The 24,888-nt window shown below is 38.7% G+C and overlaps 1 protein-coding gene across 1 annotated transcript in view; it reads left to right on the top strand.

Annotated features, from left to right (window-relative positions):
- Positions 1-24,888, top strand: part of hap1 (huntingtin associated protein 1) — a 43,150-nt gene that overhangs the window by 11,304 nt on the left and 6,958 nt on the right. Inside the window, exons 2-11 of the mRNA XM_042484483.1 lie at positions 7,873-8,177; positions 8,530-8,718; positions 18,725-18,801; positions 18,980-19,096; positions 19,179-19,273; positions 19,831-19,939; positions 20,448-20,526; positions 20,616-20,746; positions 20,932-21,006; positions 22,342-22,553. Of these exons, the coding sequence (XP_042340417.1) occupies positions 7,873-8,177; positions 8,530-8,718; positions 18,725-18,801; positions 18,980-19,096; positions 19,179-19,273; positions 19,831-19,939; positions 20,448-20,526; positions 20,616-20,746; positions 20,932-21,006; positions 22,342-22,553 (1,389 nt within the window). The remainder of the gene's footprint in view (positions 1-7,872; positions 8,178-8,529; positions 8,719-18,724; positions 18,802-18,979; positions 19,097-19,178; positions 19,274-19,830; positions 19,940-20,447; positions 20,527-20,615; positions 20,747-20,931; positions 21,007-22,341; positions 22,554-24,888) is intronic.

Here is a 24,888-nt window from a genome sequence, read left to right as displayed (position 1 = left end):
AGTACAGCTGAGCAACACTTTAATCTGGTGTAACTTTAAGTAGTTAGTTATGTGTGGATTAACATCCTCACATAACTTTTTTTTTTTCAAGATTTCAGTTACATATTTAACTTTGGGTTGTGGCCTCTCTTGCTCAAACTCTTTGAACTTTGCAGCTAAGGTCATATAAAACAATTCTAAAAATTTAAAAGACACACCGATGTGCTAATTAAAGACAACAGGCAGTCATTTAATATGATAAAGTAGACGGAGCAGGATTCAAAAAGGACCCTAAAATATCTTAAGTCTGCTGTCCCCGTCTGATATAATCTGTTGTTTTAGCAACATTGAAAGTCAAAGTAGATCATGAACTGACTGGTGAGTGGGGACACATGCAGGCTTTTGATAGTACTGATGCAAATTTGCAGAATGGAATAATTATGTCAACCTTGCCTCTTGATCTGATAATTGCGTTTTATTAAAAGCTCATAGCATTGAGTGACTCAGCAGGCTGGCTCTGTGTTTTACACTAGCTTAATCTTTAGCTCTGAGTCAGACAGGTTGTTTCTGCAGGGTGAGGTGGTTGGATTTTGGATTTAATGGTTTGAACCAAAGTTTTGCGTGACCCTTACAGCCCCTGGGGCAGATTTAAAGGACCACATGTTGAGTGAACAGATCAGATTGCCCTTTAGAGAGTGAGTAATTGGTATTTGGGCTTTTGTGACCACTTTCTTCTCATGTAGAGTTGCTGTCCAGATATAGCTCTCCCAGTTGTCAGGGTGACATTCTTGCTCACGTTAAGGTCTTCTGTGCACCGGCCTGTTGTTTGTTTCCCATGCTCTTCTCCACCTTGTCTACGGAATACATTTGTCTATTTTGTCTCTATGTCTATCACTGTCCAGCTGTTAGTGTGTCTTTCTCATTTGGACTTGTCCCACTCACCTGAACACCTCAGTCTTTCCTGGTGCTCAAATAATCAAATAATCACATACGAATTTGAGAAGTGATTAATGTCACTTATTACTTGTTCCAGCATTTCAAGTGTAAGGGTTTGTAGCTTTATTGTAAAAACTGAAAATGATGATGATTAATAAATGGATTCAAAAACATGACAGATTAATCAGTATTGAAATAATCTTTTTTCTCGTTCCTGTCATTCTCAGGGTTTTTGGCTAAGCTGCCTGTCCACTTCCCAAGCCTTTCCCGCTCTCTTTAGTGCTGCAAACTTTAATATTTGTTTTGTATCAGGCATCATATCCTGTCTTTTGTCACAGTGTTGGCTTTGTGTTTGCATTGTGTTGACCTTAACCTGATATTAGATGAAATATGTTATTAATAGTATGACAGACATCAGTACAGATATCATTTTACAGCATCTATGAAAGTAATCCATGGCCATGTGGGAGATGACACCAGTTTGTTTGAAGAGATTAAAATCCTTGTATGAGGTTTAAACTCCCATCTTTCAGTTGTTATCTCGCTCACCTTTTTGATTCATATCATAGGATGAATTATAACTCTGTCCCTTTATGCAAGCTTGGCAAAGGACATATGAACTGGTAATGGTTAACCAAACAATTCTCCTAATTCAACACTATGGAGGAGTCTCGTGCTTCAGAACAGCTGCCATTTTACAATAATGAGTGCATGATGTCACTCATGAGACTATAACTGTTGTCTGATCGGACGACAGTTTCACAAGTTACAACCTTTGACAAATGAGGCTGGTGCGGAAGTGCCAAAAACTGAAGTTCATCGAGGCTGGCTCAAAAAAGAGTAGATCCCCATAGACTCCTCTGTGTTAAAATGCCCAGCTTTTACAGCAGAAATATATATGTTACGGCCTGTTCCAAAAAAAACGTTTTGGTTTTTGGTTTAAAAGCTAATTTCACTCATGCCACTTATGTGGGGGGAGGGTTTGATTTGTATTTATTGATTTTTTTTTATAAAGCACCTCATTATATTTTATTAAGGCCCAATATCACGCATATCCGTGTCACTACTGTCTGTTAGACAGATCCGCCTCTCACTCTTCCACAGCACCAACCTTTCGTCAAGTATTGTCACTTCTGTCTTCAAAAGAACAAGATGGCGATGGCCGAAAGCTAAACTCAAGGCTTCAGAACAGTAGTCCACAAACCAATGGGCGCTGTCACGGTAGCTACATCCATTGTTTGTACAGTCTATGCGGTTTTACATCTGATTTTTTTTGTGGCTGTGTAAAGCTGGTTAGTCATAACATGGAAAATGCCCCACAGATGCAGAATTTTTAAAGCTAATAAGCTAAAAGCTGATACTGAAATTTGAGTTTAAAATATCTGATGATATGTCAGCCCATAATAATTTTATTCATATCTGACCCATGACAAACTTCTTTGTTAAATGGGTTTATTGGCTTCAGTTATGGCTATAGCAAATGCTTACTGGACTTAATGAAAGTGAGCTAAAAGAGTTGAAAGTGAATCAGAGTTAGCTGATTTATTACACTGTATATGTTATTTTTTTCAGAAAAGATTTGAGGCTATGTGGTTATTTGACCATATAATATGTGTATGATGATCAGTACTGAAACAAAACAATAATGAAGGAACACTTCACCCACAAAATGATGATTTGTATATAAATTACTTGTTCTGTGTTACATTGAATTTGTGAATAAAATGTTTTTCACAAACCTCCATAGTAAACAAAAAATCCTAAAATTGAACTGAAGTGAAAGGGGTCCCACGTCGACGAAGAGCAGAACTATATCAATCATCATTTTACAAACTCTCACACAACTGGTGCAGCATTATTCAAAGTATTTCATCCAGTTTTATGCTCAGTACTTTACAGACATATGCATTTTTGTATTTAAAACACTTCAGTATAAACAGTCTCACAAACAGATAAGTAGCCTGTCAAGTGGGTGCATTAGAACTCAGAGTTCAAGCAAACACACAGCCTTAAATAATAAGGTTTTAGCAAAACTGCATGTGTTTGGGAAGCACCGAGCATACGAGTGGATAATTGAGACTTGTATTATATTACATTATATTACATTATATTACTATTGTTCAAGGCAGCCCCCTTTAACTCCAATTCATAAAAAAGTCTCTGATTTTGGATATTTTGTTCACGATGGAAGCATTTGAGAAAAACAAAGTTTTCTTCACATAATCAATATAACACAGGGTTAGTGACTGATATACAGTTGATCAATTGTTGGGTGAAGTATTACTATTAATATCCTAAGTTTGTAGCCCAGTATGAAGTCAAACTGATGACATGAGCTATTAATGCAGTATGTATTGCTTTCTAAATATTTGCTTGCTTGTTTTGGATTAAAAAAGAATAGAGGATCAATATGATTGTTCAGTCCTGTGTGAATGTCACATTTGTACTGTGATAATGTTACCTGAGCAGCAGAACATTGCACTGGTTGGCAACGCACACGGACATGTATTACTTGTCAAACACCATGTTGCAGGTTGATTGGTCCATAAAAATCTTGTGATGCAGACTATGCGTGGGAGTGCAAGCAGACTGCGGGTATTGTGAATTGTTTGTGGAGTTACTGGTGAGCTCAGATCATGTAATGATGCACGTCTGCTTATCTCTGGAGTCTAACATACTGCAGACAGACTGTTATCTGACTGATCATCTTATCCTCTCAGCTGGTGATGTTCAAATATTGAATCTGGTCTGATGTTCATATCTTGGCATTTTCCACAGTTAAGTCAGGAGATGTTGATAATAAGTAAATTTGGTGTTTTGAAGGACTGGATGTTACAGATTCACAGTATTGTGAGATGGTTAAAATATATTATGATGGGATAATTTTGTAAAAATGTTTAAGTTTAATAGTGCAGCAGAATATCTCAAAGCATTTCTGTAAAGCAGAGCCTCAGAGCAAAGCCTCTAAAACTCTCTAATGACATTTAATCATTAAATGGCTGCAATTATCCAGACCATGTGGCATTATTCTCAAGTGTCCTCAGGATGTATGTAGTGGGGTGCATGCTGGAGTCAATTGAGTCAATTTGCACTCCAAGGCATTTAAAACACTTAAAGAAAAGCCCTTAGTTACTATTGTTGTTAATGGTAGAGATGTTCTTAGAGATTTTCAAGACATGAACTATTTCAGGGGTGGGTTTTTTTCTCTGCTCTTTCAACTCTTCTGTTAAAGTAATAACCTTAAAGAACGGATAAAGACTACGCTGTAAGTTATAAAAGCAAATATTTACTGCCTGCTAGGTTGAGATGACACACAGTGCAATGTGCTTTCACTTTCCTTCTTATTCCCTTTAACCCACATCTATTATTTTGCATCACGCAGGGGCTCTCCTGTTATAATTTGAATCAAGGAGTCGTAAAAGGTCCTTTGAAGCCTTGTCAAGGGCACGCTGACTGCCAGATATTCATTTAATGAATGAAAAGTTCATTAAAATGGGCTAACTTTAATCTAATTAGTTTCAGCTTTTTGACCAAAGCTGTAGTACTTCTGAAAAAAAGTACTCCTCTTTATTACTCCTCTTCTAAATACTGTCTAAATAATTTTTATTTCATGGCAGACGAGAAGGGGTGCCAAATTACACGCCGTATATTTTTTAACTGTGAGAAGCATTTGTGAAACACATTTCTGTAGTTCACCTGTGTTTCACTACATTTCATTTTGAATTCATATTTTTATGATATCTATATGTTTAAAATGGCCAACACTGCGACGTCGTTCCAGTCATAGTAGATCATTTGGACTTTGCTGCATGACAGACTACTGACCGTTTTCTTTGTTTTCTGAGCACTAAGTTGAGCGTTGTAGATCCTTTCGGCTTGAGGTCAAAACAAAAGGGCCTTTTGGCTAATGTGGGCAATGTGCCACACTTAATCTGCTAGTGTGCTAGTGCATGTCTCAAATGCACCCCTCGCTCAGCCCCTTCAGTGTATATGTCCTCCCTCCCTCCCCCTCCTCCTCCCATCTCTCTTTCACTCTGTGTGCCTCTGCTCACGTACACACCCTCCTGTAAGGGCATTGTTTGCACAGAGCACCAACATAGAGCTTTTCAAACACCCTTTACCTCTGTTGAGTTCAGCTCAGGTGCAGTCCAGGCTCCAAGGTCAAAGCCAGGAATCACCATTTCAGCTCAGATTTGACCTCCAGCCAGCGGCATGAAACACAAGCCTTTCTTGCTGTAGTTCACGTGATTAAGTTTGTTATTAGTTTATTAGATTATTGTCACATTGACTCTGTTTACAGGTCATTTTCGAAAAAAACCTAATGGCATTTTAAGTCTGTTTTGGCCAGTTACTCTGTTGCTGTTTATGAACACAGAGTTTGGTGTGCTAATCTTCTCCGCAGCTCTATTATGTTTTGTATGAATGATGCTGATTACTCAGCAGACAGTTTTTTTCCTACTGGCATCCTGCCTAGCACAGTAAAAAGATGAGAATACAAAGGAGGGAAAGATGGCTAATAACCATGTCCACCAGTGTCAGCCCTAAGTGGCTGACAGGGTCTCGCTTGGCTGCACGGTCAACAAACCAACAGTGTGTTTCATTCATTGTTAAATTGGAACTGACAGAATGTTAATGTGGAAAGCTTGGACATGCCTGTTTTTTGTCTTGTCTTGGCGTGAGTACTTAGATTTTAAATTGTGCGCATGTGAAATGAAGAGTTTTTGTAAAGTGCATCTTTATTCTGTTGGGGTTAAGTTTAGGTTAGAACATTTCTCTCCTTGCAAATACATTCTGCATGAGTAAATTTACTGTCAAAAACGTGGGGTTTGATGTGGTTGAATATAAAAGCTGAAGTGTGCAGGTGGTGCGGCTCCTCTTACATCTATGAGAGAGTGTAGGCCTATTGATGGAGCAGTGTTGGCCACAAACCAAAACACTTAGCTGATTGGATGAACTGTGCCGTGGTATCAGAGGAAGGGAATACAGCAACAAGGATAAAGAGAAATAAAGGGCTTCTGGGGGTGATAGTGATACTGGTGTCAGGGAGGGTTCTGTTCAATTCAAGTGTAATCAGATGGGTGTGTTATGATGTGTACACAGCTGCAGTCTCCATCTGTATGTGCCATGTGCATATGTGCACATGCTGGCCCTGTACTTAACCTGATAGACTGGTAGCTGTCACTTTAATTGGGCCTAACCCTTTGCCCTCGGCTAGCATGTTTTATTGACTGCAATAACTGGGTTGCGCTATCAAGTGTCCTTTTGTTACCAGCCTGAGCAAAGCATGAATCCTTTATGTGACTTGAGTTTATGAGAAGAGCATTATTCTAACAATTCAAGTGTTAAAAAATCTTTGTCATGAGCCCACTTCTGTGTATTTTGATCTAAATGATCGCTTTCATACACACAGCATTATGTTTTCATGCTTGTAGTTTATAGTTGTATATTCCTACATCTTATGGTTGCATTTATAGCATGAAAAATTGTTTGTGAGTTTCCATTTTCTTTAAAGACAAAACAACATACATTATACACTCAGTTGCCAGTTTATTAGGCACACCTAGTAAATAATACAGTCTAATTGAAAAGCCCTGAAATAAATCTTACCTTCATGAAGGCTATGGTCATTTTTGGAGGATGGAGGATGTAATTTGTTCGTTTCTTATAATGTATTACATACAGAGAAGTGTTTTGTTATGTAACCCACTCTTATTGATATTGATTGGGTGTATTAAATTGCCTAGTTTTAACTTGTTTGACCTAATGAACTAAAAAAAATTCTAACATGTAAGATTATTCTTTTCCATATGTTTATATGTATGAAAAATGATTTTTTGAAAAGTGACATGAATGGTACATACTATATGATGCATAATGTCAAAGACCGTGCAATCCCGACAGCATGTACTGCCTCATGCTGTGCGTGTTTAAAACGGTGTTGCAGTTGTGATGAACCTGATCTGTGTGGAGCTTCAGGCAGTGGTAACTCTATCTGTGTGTCCCTGAAACACAGAGAGGAGGCCAGGCCCTGCTTTAGTTCTAGTGAAAGGCTCTTTGATCAAACAAAAGGTCATTTGATGCTGGGAGAGTTCAGATCTTTTTTAACAAATGAATAATTCTCAAATACGATGAGAGTTGCCGTTTTTTTGATAATAGTATGACACTTCCTTTTCTTGTTGCTGTTGATCACAGATAGTGCTGCTTGATTATTGCAAAAAAAAAAAAATCCTAATTCCACAGTTATTTTGCTCAACATTAAAACCATGATTGTTTACCACAATTATTACAATTACAATTGATTTTTGAAAACATGCATCTATTTAACCCCCTTCAAAACAACAACAACAACAAAAAATTTGTCTGGGATCCCCAGATAAACCCACACTCTCGCAGATTTTCTTGAGCTTTGAATTCAACAGAAAAAAATAAAAAAGTAAATGTTAATGTATTTGTTACACTGTGGACAGTTTGCTGCTTTGTTGTATTCTTGCTCATTAGTTGCTCATATAATGACAAATAAAGTTCTTCTAAAAGAAATAATTTCTAACTATCAGACGAGGCTGCAGTTATGAGAGATGCTATGTGCTTTGTTTTCAGACTAATTGTGGGTCTATGGTAGGGCCATGGTAAAACAAAAATGCTCTTTACATTCATTATGCAATGTCTCATATATTCATTTGATATGTTCATTTGCTGGAAAATCTGAAAGATTGAAAACACACTGTCATCACACCATTGCATTGTTTAGCAAAATATCAGTAATATTAGTGTTATATTAAAGGGCAATATCAAAGATATTTCTGCATATAGTTCTCTTAGCATTCTAATTAACATTTGACTTTCTACTCTCTTCTTTCCCCTCACTCCCTCTTTGTATTTTCCTCTCTTTAGTCATTACCTCTCAGCCAATCACAGCCAGATGTCCTGGAAGCCTGCGTTGTCTCCGTGAGCCACCAGGGGGCCTCAGTCCCACAGCGGGACATCCAACTCTGAGTTGGCCTTCACCCTGAACCCCCCAGCCCCTGTCAAGCTGTCCCACCCTGCCTCCTCTCCCCTCTCTTCTTCTCCCACTGCTCCTCTTTCTCCTCCCTCCTGGCCCCCACAGGCCCACCTGGACTCCCAGTCAGCCTTCTCCCTCCATGAGGGGCGGGGGGAGGCGCCGGGGGCCCTGGATGTGGACCCCCAGCCTCTTCATCTTGATTCACCTGAGAACTTCAGGGACCTGGGACAGCGATCCTGTCACGATGTGTCAACTTTAACAGGTATTTAAAAAAAGATAACTATAAATGATGAGTATATTATATACATACTGTATATATATACATGTATAAATGAAAACTTGCCTCACTTATCAGTCTGCAAATTCATTATGCTGACATACGGTAGTTTCACATATATCTTTTGAATAGTGCGTACTTGGAGAAAGAGAGCAATGTAGGTCCATATATTTATCAGTAGAGGGCAGTGTGCCACTGTAGATGTCAGTCTAATTGTGATTACTAAAGTGCTGCTTTCTTTCTCTTTCTTTGTTTTTCTTTCCCAATACATAAACCCATACACTCATGAATCTTTTACAAATGCACACATGTACAAACACACACTCCCCACACTCAGACCTTTGCTCAGACCTGCCAGAGTTGGAGATTGTGAGCCTCCTATCAGAGGGGAAGCCCAACTACACTCTTAGAGCAGACAGTGTGTTTGGATACGACAATGACGACTGGCTGCACACCCCTCTGCTGCCCCCAACAGTCGCTCTGGGACTCACACATGAGCAGATTGAAGAGACGCTCAAGTACTTCTGTGAGTACTGTTTTATACACTTAACAAACACTATTGTGTGTAGTGATGGTGTGCTTAATTGACATCAAGCTCCACTTGATGCTTCCCAAATGACCTTTTGACAGTTGATGTGAAGATTTTGGGACAGTGTGATACATTAGAGTCTGGGGAGGTGTAACTTGAAATGATTTGACCCTTGTTTTAGGGGATTTTCTTGCAGTGTGTCTGTACAGTACATTGTGTTTTCTTTTCCCATAATGCAGCCATTATACTGAGCCCCATCTTCCATGTGTGTAACTGCTGCTTTGTGTTCATTTTTAGACTTTGTTTTGCCTAAGTTCAGTATTGGCGTAGGTGAAGTTGAGAATTAATGTGCCACTTTTGATGGTTTTCCAAGAAGTTGAAGGCAGCAGCTTTATATTTGGCAGATGCTTGAATAAATTTAAAAAGAAGGCATGAATGCAAATAAGAGGGTGTGCCTATTTTGGAGATTGTTTTCACCCATCAATCTCTGTCAGCTGTTTCGAAACTTCCAGTCTTGTTCTTGTAAAGAGGAGAGGGATTCTAACTGATCTGGTGTATGCACTGAATGCAAAAACTAGTTATCTTTGCTGATAGTTTCAGGTCTGTTCTTTATTGTTTCAAAGCATTAAAGGTGTGCATCTCATTGTTTGTCATCTTTATGGATAAGAATTATATTTAAAAAGATAAATAAAGGGATATCATTCCACTTATCAATGAATTTCACTGAATCTATCTTTGATATATCAGGTGCATTTACTCATACACAGGTTTTATCTCCTCTATTTCACCAGAAACTTAATTGTGGTAGACCAGCTCCCCCAGAGAATGAATTCTAAAACCATTACATTATATTACTATCATCAAAGTCACCATCAGTAAATAATTGCAAAGTAGGTTGTATTGGCGATGTTTTTACATCAAATAAGTTCTTTTTAGGATTCTCATGAGAGGCCATCTTACTAGCCTGACACTGAGAGGCAGTCACTATTTGCACTGAAATTATATAATTTATCTATTGAGGCAATTAACAGAAAAATACTCAGCGGTAATTCATACAGCAAATGCCAATTATTCTTCTGTTCTAGCTTCCCAGTTCTATAGACACACTGTTTTCTTTGTTATTCTGTAGTTAACTTAATATTTTTAGATTTTGGAGAGTTGTTTTGATAAAAAAAAATAGTAACTTGATGATGTTGCTTTAGTTTTTAATAAATTGCGTTAAAAACATTTTCTGACATTTTATAGACATAAAGAATAATTGATTAACCATGAAATTAATCAGAAGATACATTGATATTGAAAATATCTAAATTGTTAGCTGCAGCCCTGGTCACTACACTCACTTACTTGAAGCCTATTCCTTTATTCTCATATTTTGCCTAGAATTGACAATGAACTTAAGTGTATGTGTATTTTTGATGGCCTGAGTGTGTGAGGCATAATCTCTCCTCCACAAACTCTGCCACATTTGTGAGCCACAGATGTCAAAATGTCACCAAGCCGATTAACCTGCCGTCACTTGGCCTCCTAAGCAGTTTCCACTGCAGCACTACAGACAGCATATCCCACTGGCCACTCTGACACCATGATGACATTGTTGGCAAGTTAGGTGCCACCGCAACCCAGAAAGGGTTTATGATTAGATGCATAGGTTGTCTAGACCTGTGGGGTGATGGGAGGTTGTGTGCATCCACACCCTATTTACTATAAGGCTTACCACCTTTTTACTCTAGCTTAGACACACCTCTGAGATGTTCTGCTCTGTAGTCATTTGAAGTATATTAAATGTTAACACCTTTGATATTCATGATGCAAAATCAGTAAATCAGTGGTTTGGTCAGCAACACATAACATTCAAGTGTAAATGTGCAAATATTTGCCATGTTTACTTTGCAATGATATCTGAGAAGGAGCTGTTAGGGACATTTAGAACATCAATAGAAAAGCAGCATACCACTTTTTACTATGTAATTATTTAGTGGAGTAATGGCGTCCTTAGCAGATAATAAAGTCACACTACCTATGTGTGTTGTACAACGAGCTTCTCTGTTTTTGTTGACGCTGGCTGTTTGTGTGTGTCATTGCATGTAAGTGTATGTATCTCACTATCTAGTCGCAGCTGCTCTGTAGTACACTCACCGCCCACCCTCCAGTTCCCCCACAGGTTAACAGTGTTAGCTCAGTCAGCACTGTTGCCATTGTAGCACTGTTTGCCTTTTTGCACTATTAGCATCATTAGCTGTTAGCGGCTGACTCAGCCACCAACATGTTGAGAGCCACGTGGAAACAATCCTGGCTCAGCCCCCGAATCATAGATATTTTCTGAATTTTGCATACAGCTCTTTTAAAAAACTTTGATCTGAAAGAACAGAAAGTAAGTAGAAGTAGTAAGTAGAAGTTGTTTACCGTCTTTCTCCTGTTACATAGCCATTTACATTCTTGTTTTTTTATCAAATAAGAAGGGCAACTAGCATGTAGCTCTGTTTAAAAGGTTTCTCAGGAAAGATCTGACTATGTGAACTTTATTCCAAGATATCCTTTTCTTCCTGATGACCTTGCTTTATAGTGATAGGATTTCATGAGATTTTATGTCTGCGTCCTCATAATGCTAGATAGGCTGTCCCCAGCTGGTGCCAAGCCACATGTTCCTATCAGGAGCAGGACAAACTAACTTGATCCATGCAGATTGTGCCATGCTGTGCCATGCTGCAGTGTTTGACTCTTTTTGGCAGGTGGCATATGGTGTTGTTTGTTTTTAGTACTCTTTACTTTAGCTGACTGCTTCCTGCACCATCTGTTTGTGTTTTAATTCTAGTTTTGCATGGCGTTTGCGTCCCACCCCTGACTCGCTGCATTCCACTCTATGGTGTGCTTTGACACTTGGAAGTTGATTGTTGTCTCATCCTTGTTTCTCATCACAGCAAACAGTTGATTTCAGTGAAAAAGCTCCGATAAACCTACTGTGTGCTACCTGTCCAGCAGACACACACCCTTAGTGATTACCTGGTGAACACATCAGAGCATTTAGCAGCTGAAGAGCAAGATATTTCTCTCAGAAGCGAGTGGAGATGACTCTATATTAATGCTGAGGTTGCTTTGAGTCTTGTGGCTGTGTCTGTAAGGCAATTATTTGCTAAAGAATTTTTCATATCAACTTTAAAAGGTAATAATAGGTTAATGTTGTGTTTTCAGCTTGTTGCGTTGCATAAAAATGGCCAAAATTCTATTAATGCAGGTTAAAGGTACATCTCCTGCTGAAGTAGATTTTTTAAATGCTTGACTATAGCTGCGTGTTTTCCCAAATTCTCAATTTCAGTAGTTTTATACAGGCACATGTATATTATATTATGTAGACATTTTATTTTCCATAACAGATGGAAATCAAACACATTTTCTCTCACAAAGCATGGGAAACATTTTTTTAAAACCTAACAAGATTGTAGTTACAAGTGTATAAACCTCAATTCAATGGAAAGCACAACCAGTATTACAAGGAAACTTTTCAGCAAATGTTTCAGTCACACCTCAAATATGATTAATGACATGTAAAACTACTGATCCACAACAAACAGTTCACTGGAAATACCTACAAATCAAATTAGACGTGCAGTGCAGCAAAGGGAGCTCGCATGTCAGGTTTAAGCATTTCTTGCAGCATGTGTTGCTCTTAGAAGTTTGTCAGAAGTTGGCAGACTGCGTGCATGTCTGATCTTTAATAAATAATGATTATTTGTACATTAGCAAAGAAATATGAGCACTACGTAATTGTTGTGCAGCGCTGTATTTCTTCAGGGGTCAAACAATGTTGTAAATGACCTTACAGGGTGTTTCCTGAGACAAATATTGACTTGTGATATCAGCTCTCAGTTTGCAGATTGTCGTACTGGTGATATGGTGCTTATTACATCTTCACATTAAGTTACAATCGTGAGTTCACTTGATTTATCAAGACTTCATTGAAATGATTCTTAATTGCCTGTGTTTTGTAACAAACTCCCCCTTGTGAATATATTCGTAAATATGATGTTCATCTTAATGATCCAGAAGATATGATGCCTAAAAAAGATTGAATCAAAGCAGAGTGCAGAATTTTATTACTGGGAGGTGACTTAAAGACCTTGTTATTGTGGGCAAAGTACTTGAGACTGCACTTCCTCATAACCTCTTTTCCTTTTCAGCACTTTTAGTTGTGCTGGTCTAACATTGGCCTGTGAGCTTCAACTGGTTGAAGTGTTCTGTAGAGCACAATAAAGCATGTGCGTTTTATTCAGCCTAGATGTGCAAACATGTCAAACAAGAACTGCTTACAAAGAAAGAGCGCAGGGATTGATTGGAGTCTCCGCTGTCTCTTGCGTGCTGTACTTGACCTGAAAAGAGTCAGTTTGTTGCTGAAAAATGAATGAGGAGGTTAATATTTGATTGTGAAAAAAAACTGTTGTGTCTCGGGTAGTGACTGCAAGGGCAGGGGATGGACAGAGACAAGACAGTGTATATGATGACAATGACTGCTGCTCATTGAGTTCACTGGAAAATTCATTGGAAACTCCATTTTTGGATATGATTGGAATTAAAATCTGGTGAAAACAGAACATTTTCTTATTATTTGCTCACATTTTTACAGATATTATTATCAATTCAACTTCATCTTTGAGTATTGCAAAAAAGGAAACATTCTTTTAATACAGAGAAAATAAAAAAAAATAACATTTTTTTCACAATGACTCCAGTCAGAACAGTCAGCCTCAGACTGTATCACTCTATTTCTCCCATCAGACCCCTGTAAAGTGGGTGTGGCTCTGTCTGCACCAGTATTACGCAGAGTCCTCTCTCTTTATCTGCTGTTACGTATGTGCACAGATCAAGAGCTGCCATTGGCAGGGGTGGAACCTACCATCTCCCTCAGTTCCATAGGGGTGGGTGGGTTTAATGCTGCATCCTTTTCAGCAGCATCAGCATCCCCATCCTTACGGATTTTTTTCCAATTATAGCTAATCAAACTTGTATTTTTGTGCTTTGACATGGTCAGTGTGATCAATATCAGCCTTTGTGGCTTTTGGTTTAGATTTTCTTCCTCCTTCACCCCTCCTCCTCTTCCTCCCCTCTCTTCTTACCCGGTAGTCCAACGTGGCCAGGTGAACGGAGGCAGGCATGACGACAGATGTCCCTTCCAGTCTGAGGGATTATATATTAACACAGAGCAGCTCAGATTCTCTTGCTCACAGGAACACGGGTGTACACACACCCACTTACACAGGCTAGTGGATATTGTTTTTCCCAAACACACAGACCAGCAGAATGATGCCAGACACACAACTGGTGTGTGACAGCGCAGTGTACACTCAGAAGTAGAATCAGAAGAAGAGAGGATTTAACCGATGGATGGAGAGGTGGAGGGCACTTTTTCTCCAATTACCATGGAGGTGTGGAGTACCTCTGCATCTGAGGAGGAGGGAGAAGAGAAGAGCACTTCCATTCTTGTGGTTGAAGTAATGGAGGAGGAGGAGGAGAAATGCCTCAACAGCAATAATAATAATAACAACAACAACAAGGACAGCCTTTGCCGGGAGGTGACGCAAGGTGAGATAAGTCAGTGCGTGATGCGGAAAGGAAATGGCATGCACAAGAGAAGGGTCAGTGATTTGTAGAGCACATGATTAGAAGACAGAGTTCAGAAAAATGACATGTAAAGCATAAAGTGTCATGGTTAACGGCCACTCTGCCCTGCAAGTCAAATATTGCCCTCTGGACGTGTGTTGTTGTGCGTCACGTTGTCCAGGTCTGGGTTATCTAAGCGCTTTAATACTTTATAGTGCACTGCATGTACTGCAGGGTGCAGTGATGTCATTGAAGGTGCATCACATAGTTGATGTTTACCATTCAAGAAAATGCTTGTTTGCAACTTATGAAGTGAGATTCCTTCAGTTCAACATGAAAGTGCCCTGAGATGTGTTAAGTTTTGTAAATATATTCAGTTTCCTCTTGTGTGGTGAAGGTCACTCAGCCTGTGTGTGTGTGTGTGTGTGCATGCACACTGCAGCAGCGCAGTCAAGTTCATCGTACATGTCAGCAGTTATCATGGTGAATTTGTGTTTGCTTTTGCACCTCTGTTCTTATTATATGGAGGTCAGAACCATAAAATTAGAAAATAGTATTTATATGCTTCAGTGTCCACCTTTTCGATATCATCTTCTCTGATACGGTTTAGATCTCATAGGGGGGTTTGTATATTTGGAAACAGATTAGATTGTTTAATTAAGATGTAATAAACGACCCAAATCCTCTTTCAAACAAATGACTGCTGGTGAAGGTTCCCAAACCCTCTACTTTGTGATCTGTGGTTCAGAAGAACAAAGAGTGCAGGTACATAACTGCTGCTGCCCTAGTTTCAGTCCTGTAGTGTCAGTTGTATTTGCTTTTCTTGTAGTGCAATGTCGGACTTTTTATGCATGTAAAAGAATATGTGCCATAAATAATATAATTTCAGGGTGTAAATTGGTTTATTGTGAAGAGCTATTTTTATTGGCACAATTTAATCGTGTTACAGCTTTTTTTTCCAAATTGATTTATGTGTTTATAATAAAGAACATGGTTTTACATCTAAGATTTAAAAAGATGCTGGCACTGATGTTTAACGGAGCAGGTAAAGTTAGCGCGGAGTCTGCTCTGTTTCTCATCTGTGTCGGGCATTCTTTGTCTAAATGGGCATGTGGCTGGCACCAGCACGAATACTGCGACATAGGCACCTCTCCAAAAAAAACAGGACACTCAAAAAACCTAATGCCTGGCCTCGCTGTTATGCAATAGGATAAATATTTTTTCAGTGCACATATACTTAAGTTGTTTTTTGTAACACATTGTTGTGTGTGCTGTGCATTGTGTTGATTCAACCATGTTATGTTCCGGCTATAATCCAGGTGTAATTCTTTTTATATAAGTGATGGATGTGACACTGATATTGTTAATCACAACCTCCTATTTCTTAACAGTAAAAATGATATAAGTATGGTAAAATGTGTATACATGTAACACTATTAACTCTTTAACTGCTCTAAAAATGTCCAGACAGATTTACATCAGGAAGCTTTGTGAGATGAATTTTAGCTCCTGCCAATCTTGTCAAGTCTGCACCTTCACAACAGTCGAGATCAATAGGGGATCAATGTGAAACTATGAGCTCATCCATGTCTGTCTGATCCGCACAACATAACAGACGTCATAAGTATACCTAAGTCGGCAAGGTTCATCCATAGGTACAGTATTAGACCAGCACTTCAGGACTGCTTGGATTTAGCTCAACCCAAACCTTAAAACCTCCAGCTGGCAAAACAGCATCTCCTTGATCTGTTTGATACGCTGTGGCAGTCAGGTCAGGTGGAAATAGATCAGGTATTTTGGCAGGTGCGACTATGTGGATGGACGGTTCAGGTGCTCGTTCAAGGAGGCATTTATTCAAGTGCAAAAAAGCCATTCAGTAAACAGCTTTTAGTAGAAGTGCTGCAATCCACTTTAAGGACAATAGGATTTAAGGAAGTGGGGCTATTATCTGATTAACCTTTTGTCAATGTATAGAATGTATTTTGGTAATTACACACATTTAATGCTCAAGAAGTCGAACATAGATGTAATTATGTGTAATTTAGGCTGTTGTTTATCGTTCATTAACAAGATAGTTTGGTGTACCCCCTGATTTTAAGTAATTTAATGAATGTTAATGACCAGCTTACAAGATCAGAAATATCAGAATTTTTGGTCGTATGACAGGATCCTCATCATCAGGTGGAGTTTAGGGCTGGGCAGTATATCGATATTATAGATATCATGATATGAAGGTAGATGTCGTCTCAGAGTTTGGATATCGATTTCTAATATCATAAATGTAGTCTTTTTCTCGTGTTAAAGGCTAAATTACGGTAAAGTGATTTACCAGACTGTTCAGTCTATTCTATTATTTTAATGTTCCCACAGAGTGATTATATGTATATTGCTAATGATTTTTTAACAAAAATCACAGTGTAAATATTTTGGAAATCATCAATAGTCACATCTACGGTGTTGTCACAATATTGAGGTATTGGGGAAAATATATTGGCATTTTTAAAAATTTTTCTTCATATCAGCAAGCCTAAGTGGAGTTTGCCCATTGGTTTTGGAATTGTAAATCCAGGTGCTGGATCAGCTCCTCATTCTCATGGGTCAGCTAGAGCAACACAGAGACTAAAGTTACTAGAGTTTTACTGTAAAGTCCATGTGTAGAGAACATGGGAAAAATGTCATTTTTGTCATTATTCTTTAAGGACATCTCATCCATGTTGGCTTTAAAAATAACATGAAGAATTTGACGATTGTTGTGACTATCACATTTGGTGTTTTGTTTTATGATATGAATTGAATAAATTAGAATACCAGTGTCACCTTGGTGTCCCCGATTCAGCATTTGCAGGAGTGTCCATGATTCATGATGTTCATTGTGATTATTTGTGATGGGTGAAAAACTCTTCACTATCACACTTTTTGTTTTTGCATTACTCTTTAAACTACTCAGTGGAGATGGAAACATAAACATAAAAATTGGACCCCAACTTTACAGTAAATCACATCAGACTGCTACAAAGCTGATTTATGTTATACAATTCATACTGTGCAGTGTTGTGGTTCAGCCTTTTCATTAGGCTGATTAGACACTGATACAATCCAGTCTATCCAATCACGGTCTTTCCAGGCCAAACGAATGGAACTCAATCTAATTGCTTCGTTTTCTGGCAGCTTCCCATCTCTTTAGTGCAGCTAAGCTTTGTACCAAAGTAAGATTACACAACACATTTTGGTATAGAGGCATGCAGTGCCATTCAGAATTGAACGCTAGTCCGGGGAAATTTTGTACATCCTTGAACAAAGATGAATCAGTGGGTAAAAGGTGGTATTCACATTAAATCTACTCTGAAAGCGCAACACTTACAACTGCAGATAGTGTTATAAAAATGCATAAAATTAATATTTGGGTAATGTTTAAATTACTAACGATTATAACATCACTGTTTTGCTCACGTACAGTACATTGGCTGCAGTTAAGAACCACGTCAATGCTAGATCAGTCTGATCTGAGGAAATGACTTATTGGTCTTCCACACTGCTTCACTCTTATTGGCTTTGAAGTGGACATAAACAAAACATTGTCCAGGATGTAAACAAAGTTGCAGGTCAGGAGTTAGTCTCTGTTATCCCCTCCATGCTGTACATGTCCTGCTGGTGTGAATACTTTGTCAGTTTAGCCTCCACAGTCCCCAATGAGCTATATTGGTATCCAGGAGAACGAGGTCCTTATTGGTGTCTTATCTGGGCTAACAGGGATCAAGCTAAGAGGATCAGTATCTGGCTGACTACATGGACAGCAGCATGTCCGTAGCTGTGGTAACTTAAAGGGGAAACAAGATCCACTCTGAAGTTTCATTCATATAAGGAATAATATTTTAAGTCTGAGTGTTATGTTGGTGTTTTTACTGGTTATTATGAAATAGTAAAAGTCTGACAGAGGGTATGTTTATGAGGGAAGCCTCTCTTTTTTCCATGCGTTCATCTATCTTTAGATATTTATAATCAATAATCCATTTTCATCAGAGACATGGAAAAAAAAAACTTTTATAGAAAATCAAAGGGAAAAAGACGAGGTTAATTCTTGACGTCAGAATCAGTGATGCTACCTTATTTACCAAAAGTATAACTTAATATAAATCATTTATATCTCATAGAGGTAAAAACTGGGCTCTTCTTGTCATTTTCTATTGTAGTAATGCTTGCTTGTTCAGTGGCTTTTGAAAAATACAAATAGAAGAAGAGTACAGTCAAGAGCAAGAAAAGCTTCCCTATTGGCTCGTTACTATTGCTCATAACCCCTCTCTCATGTGAAACAGTCAGCAAGATGTTGTTGTCAAAATACACCTAGTGTGTCATCTACAGCTCTGCCTCTTGCTCTATTAATTAACCCCCTCTCCCCCTCCTCCCTCAGTGCTGTGCTCAGACAGGGTGGGCCAGGTCACCAAGACGTATCATGACATCAAGGCAGTCAGCCATCTACTGGAGGAGGTAAGAGAGAGACACGCAGCAGATGAACGGGATTATGGAGGATTAAAATGATCTGCCTCACTGACCATCACTATGTGTTACCCTTATTGGCACCATTTCTCTTCCGACTTTGTGTTTAGAAGAAATCATTATGCATTGTTCAGAGAAATAAATGCAATATTCATATATCACATTGCAGAAAGAGCGGGATCTTGAGTTAGCAGCGCGGATCGGTCAGTCCCTCCTGAAACAGAACCAAGAAATAACCGCACGCAATGAAATGCTGGATGAACAGCTTGAAATTGCAAAGGAAGAGGTAGAAACCTTAACCTTAAAACACACTAAAATACATCTGTGATGTTACCGATGTGGTGATGACACCTCACTGTATGTTTCAGATTGCTCAACTTCGTCATGAGCTCTCGATGCGAGACGATCTCCTTCAATTCTATGCGAGCACTGAGGAGATCGAGAACGCTGAATCGCACTCACAGTGAGTTTACACACACACACACACACACACACACACACAGAGGCTTAGGACTGATACCACTTGGAAATATCAAGCTGCTTGAAAACATATAGTATTAGTCTGTTTAAAAATTCTATCATAAAAAACAGTAGAAAAACAGTCCCCTGCTTCAGTAATTCTCTGATAAAAAGGAGATCCCTAATGGCTTAGGATCATCAGTGTACTGAGTCTGTGTGTAAATACACGTACGTCAGAACGTGTCCATTGATCCTCTCAAAGTTTCCAGCTAAGCTTTAAGCTAAACGCTTTCCCATCAGCAGTTAATCATAATGACTGTTCCTTACTGCTCTCTTTACATTTCTCCTCATTGCAGCAACTTATTCAAACATGTTAAGTACATTCATTTCTATTCACTTAGTTAGAAGATAATTGGGAGTGAAAAATAAACATGTTTGTTTTGCTACTTCAGTTAATAACTGTCCACTGCTCAGATGTGTTCTATAAGCTCAGTTTCTTTCTCACAGTGAGGATAACACAAAGATGTCAAATGCAGTCAAATGTTTTTTCTCTTTTCGTAGAATAAAAAGGAACGAATCCTGCAGTTCTCTCAGCAACTTCGTCCACTATGACTTCCTGCAGCAGAAACTGAAGGGTTTGGAGGACGAGAACCGCAAACTGCGATTGGAGGTATCCAACATTTCAAAGTTCTCACACAGAATGAAAGAAAAGGAAAGTTGCTCATTCTTTCAAGATGAAATAGCACACTTGAAAATGCCCATCATCTTTTTTCTGGCCATGTTTGTATAATCTAACTTATGATATTATGTATTATATTATTATATATATTTCAGGAATAACTGACTTTTGTTTTATTTTCTAAACATTTTCACTCATATAGAAACATTTGTAAAAACAGCTTAAAAATACCAAAATACAATGTCATTATAAACTGCATAATGCAAAAAAAACCCCACATTTTTTACCATAAATAAGTCATTATTGGGATGCCCCCTGTTGTTTTTTCATCAGGCTTTTTAAATGTGTGTAAGCATTTAAGGATTGAATCAATTGTGCTGTTATTAACACATGCATTAAATTGATTTAGAACCTTAAAATGCCACAGATTAGAGATGCAACGATTAGAAAAGGAAAAGGATTAAAGTATGATATTTTGACACTGGCATCCATTCTGCAGGCCAGTGAGCTCACAACAGAGACGACTAACTACGAGGAGCAAGAACAGGAGCTGATGATGGTGTGTGTGGAAGAACTCTGTAAGTCTTGCCGTCTTGTTTCAGTACATGAAAATGTTCCATAGATGATTACTTACAGGTGTATTCACACAGGTACTTGTGTGTTTCAGCATCCGTCAATAAGCAAGTAGTCGACCTGTCCGAGGAGCTTGCGCGGAAAGTCGAGGACTCTCTGCGACAGCAGGAGGAGATCAGCTCACTGCTCGCTCAGATTGTTGACCTGCAGGCTCGTTGTAAAGTGGTGAGGGAAACACACACACACACACACACACACACACACACACAAATTTCTACAGTCCAGGAGCTGGAGAGAGTTTTGTTTTAGGTCTCTTTGAATACTTATCTTTGCTTTCAAATGTTTCCATGTTCTCTTCGCATGGACTTCACAATAAAACTTTGCTAACTTTTGTGTGTGTGTTCCTCTAGCTGACCCATGAGAATGAGGAGCTGAACCAACACCTGAGTGCCTCCCGTGAGAGCCAGCTAAATCTCCAATCAGAGGCAAGGCACTATGACAAAATATACTCACTGAGAGTTCACATTCTTACCGTAGCTCAGTTTTGTTTTCCTCTCCAAATGTGGACACCTAAAACATACTTTTGTATCTTCAAACGTGCTTCGGTGTCGTATGTAAACATTTGAAAACCCAACCTTCTTTTGCCATATGTCATCGTGGGCACTTGACAAAATACAAAATTCAGAAAAACACCTAATACAGCACCCTATTTTCAATTCTAGAATTATACAGCAACAGAAGATAAATAAAACAAGCAAAAGTGTTTTTCTGTGTTGGACATCAGTCCAACATAAATTCTACTTATTGGCATTCATCACTTAACCAGTCATTGTGCCGCCACACCTCTGGAGCACTTGTTTGTTAGAAAGGGGCAGAAATACAGCAGCTGTTTATAGATGTGACATTTTTAAAACTTCCTGTCTTATTCCTATATTTTCTATCAAACTTTGATTTTCAAAGATCACACTAGAGTAATAGTTTTTTGTCTCTCCAGACCTCTTTGAGAGTTTTATGAGCGGGCCTGTGTTTTACACAGCACTGCAGATACAAACAAGGCATACCGTAAAACTTCCTCCCAACAAGATGCCCAGTCCCTTTTACCAGCCTGGTGTGACTACACAACACAAATAAACACAAACAAAGGCCTGTCTCAATTAAAGGCCTGGTTACCATGCAGTTCTTTGGATGTAAAAAACCAAGTTGGTGGCAACTCTTTGGAGATAATGTTAATTAGCTGCTCAGATAACGCATGCAAACATAAATGTTTGTCAATATGGACACACTATGCATATGGTTAGCTTGGTAAGCTTCTCTACTTCTCTACAAACTCTCTTCTCTCTACAAACTTCTCTACAATTTAATCATTTAGTTCATTTTGCTGAAACCATAAGCACTAAAGAAGGCAGTAATAGGCATGGTGAACAAGAGTAAACAAGAGGGATGCAAAAAAAGACTTTTAATGAAACAATGTCATTGTATTTCTCATCTTTGCTGAACAGTTTTTTTGTGAGGAGAATTAAAAGCCAGTCCTGTATAGACGCCTGTCCCAAATATAAGCCTGTTGAGTTCAGTGGTTCAGTAGCCAGGGCTATTATTTGAAGTTTTACGGTCATTGAGATTTTGTTAATTTGAAAATCAGATACTCTCAAAGCCTTCATATGGAAAACGGAAAGCCTTTTATTTGCGTTTCCACACGCATGTAATCTCTGTGTGTTTTTTTTTTACCCATAATATGTCAATATTCAGCTCTGACGTTGTTAATGGGACAGTGTATCCTTTTTGTACTACATTTTGACAGATGTGTCTCCCTCTGTCTGCAGCTCAAGGACCTGCAGGACAAGTACTCTCAGTGTGAGGACATGCTCCGCGAGGCCCGAGAGGACATTAAGAACTTGCGGAATAAGAGTCTACCCAACAGCACGGTGCAGCGGTACACCGCACTGGCCTCTGTCCTCCCCATGGACTCACTGGCAGCCGAGATAGAGGGCACCTTCCGAAAAGGCCTGGACACCCCGGCACCCTCAGAGTACAGGTGAGTGTGACTGTCTGTGTGGAAGACTTTTCTTGAATTTCTCCAAAACACTCAATTTCTAGCTAGATAAAACCCAGGACATTTAGCTCACGTGAGCCATCAAGGCTAACTTAATGCTGAAATACCCTGATGGGTCCTTTTTGTTTGTAAAATGAAAGCCCCACTCATAATCTGTCTTTGGAGTTTGAAACCTGCTGCCTGTTTAGCGTGAGCGAGCCCATCGTCTCCATGCAAAAGACTTGAGCAGGCAGCTTTTTATCATGTCATATTTTAGTGGAAATATATATTTTTGTCTAACTGGGCATACAGACGGGAAGCAGAAAGTGGATTATCCTGCAGTACTGGCTTTGTGACGTTTTTGTGGGTAAAAAGATTTGTTGTTATTGCTGTAGATCCGATCTGACAGGACACAGTATCAAGCTGCTGTTCTCAATTATGAAGTCTTGAGTTGATCCAAATCAAAACCAATTTACTTTGAGATGATGTCAATGAGAGTTGAGGTTAAATATAATTGTCTGTGTTAATAGTATACAGGACATGTGGAGGCAGCAGACAGGCATCTTTACTTTTTGAATTGAGGTGCATTTTGTTAATAATTTGTCAATATTTTACAGCTGATACCAATATTTATATATTCAACATCTTTCAGTTTACTATATTGAACGTCAGAAATAAAATAATTTGAGAACATAAGAACATACTACTGTCTCACTGAAGCATAACATTTCACAGATTATGCAAGATGAAGCTTAATGTTGTAGATATATATATCAGTAAAATACGCCAAGTAACATACACAGAAACCAATTCATATTTTGGACATGCACTGTGATTGTTCTGATTGTAAACATCATCACCAGGTCTTGGAAAGTAACTGCATTAACACACACTTTAAATATATTTAGTTCAAGTACAAGAACCTAAAATTTTACTTGATTATTTTCAATTAAATTTTAATTTTACTTTACAAAGATTTTAGAGGTACTTTTTTCTCCATGACTGTCATCTGACAGCTGTAATTACTGCATCATTGCACCGGGTTAAAAAGTGAATTAAAGTAAACCAGCCAAAATAGATAAACAAGCTCCGTCTTGACCTGCTATAACAGTAAAATGCTGCTACACTGATGCATCACTATTGACAGTCCAAAAATATCACTTACAATGACTTTAAGTGTTGATATTTAAGTGTATATTTTCTGATATTAATTCTCTCCTTTCATTCCTGTAAAAAATATGTTGTAATCACTGGTTAAAACACAGAACATCTAAACGACAGTACTTCGTCACAAACTAGTATCCTTTATTTCTCATGAGGCTGCAGAGCAAATCATTGCTGTGAAAAACAGGAGATGCAGCAGAGGAAGCAGGGAAACTTCATCCTGTTTGAGGCAACCTCCTGGAAAAAAAATAATAAAAAGACTAGATTATATTATGGCTTTCACAGTATGAGTTGTTAGATCTAGTGAGCGAAACTATCAGTATAAATTAAAATAAAACAGCATACCTCCTCTCCCTCGTCTGCTCCTTCTTGCTCCTGACCTCTAGGACCTCCCATTGTATTTTCTGCTGTCTCTTGCTCTGAGTACGTGGATTCTCTCTTTGTAAATACTCTTCTCATCAGCCTCTGGAACCTCTCAGTCAGCGTTTCGCTTTCTACTATCAACACTTCCTGCTTCTGGCTCTCCTCACGTGCTTCTGTAAGCTCTGTGGCTGCTTGCTCCTCTCCAGGTCTCCTTTTTTCCTGCCTCTGGCTCTCCACACGTATGTCTGTAAGCTCCGTGGCTACGCGTTCCTCTTCAGGTCTTTCCTCCTCCTCTGAGTTGTTAGCAGTAGAAGCTTGGGGCACTTCTTCCTCTTTCTTCCTGAAAGCTTTGTTGATTTCAGCAGCCTTCAAAGCCTCCTCCAATCTGCTGATCTCCTCTTTAGCAGCCAAGTATTTCCTCTCAAGTGTCCTCTGCATGTTCCTGTATTCATCCAGAAGTTTAGCCTTTTCTTCCTTCAATCTGGCCTCCTTGTGCTTTAATTCCTGATTCTGGTTCCTCAGATTATTTTTCATCAAGATTAGCCTCTGACATTTTTCATTAGTTGATTGAATTTCCCGCTGAAGTGCAAGCACTTGTGCGTTCTCAGCTGGCCTGTCTGCATGTGGGCCGTGTTGTTTTGCAGCATTACCGCGCTGCTTTCCCTTAATGACAGAAATATTCCAGTAGTGTTAAACTCACAATCACTCAGTAAATGTATTGCAGGCTTTTCCATCTGTTATCAAAGAAAACTTTAATAATAAAAAACAACTTTTGATTAAAAGCAGCACAGTTTAGCTTTAAGTCTATGGT

Source organism: Plectropomus leopardus, chromosome 4 (assembly GCF_008729295.1).
Source record: "Plectropomus leopardus isolate mb chromosome 4, YSFRI_Pleo_2.0, whole genome shotgun sequence".
Classification (NCBI taxonomy): domain Eukaryota; kingdom Metazoa; phylum Chordata; class Actinopteri; order Perciformes; family Serranidae; genus Plectropomus; species Plectropomus leopardus.
Note: the sequence above shows the minus strand (reverse complement) of the source record. Positions and strands in the feature narration are given on the sequence as shown.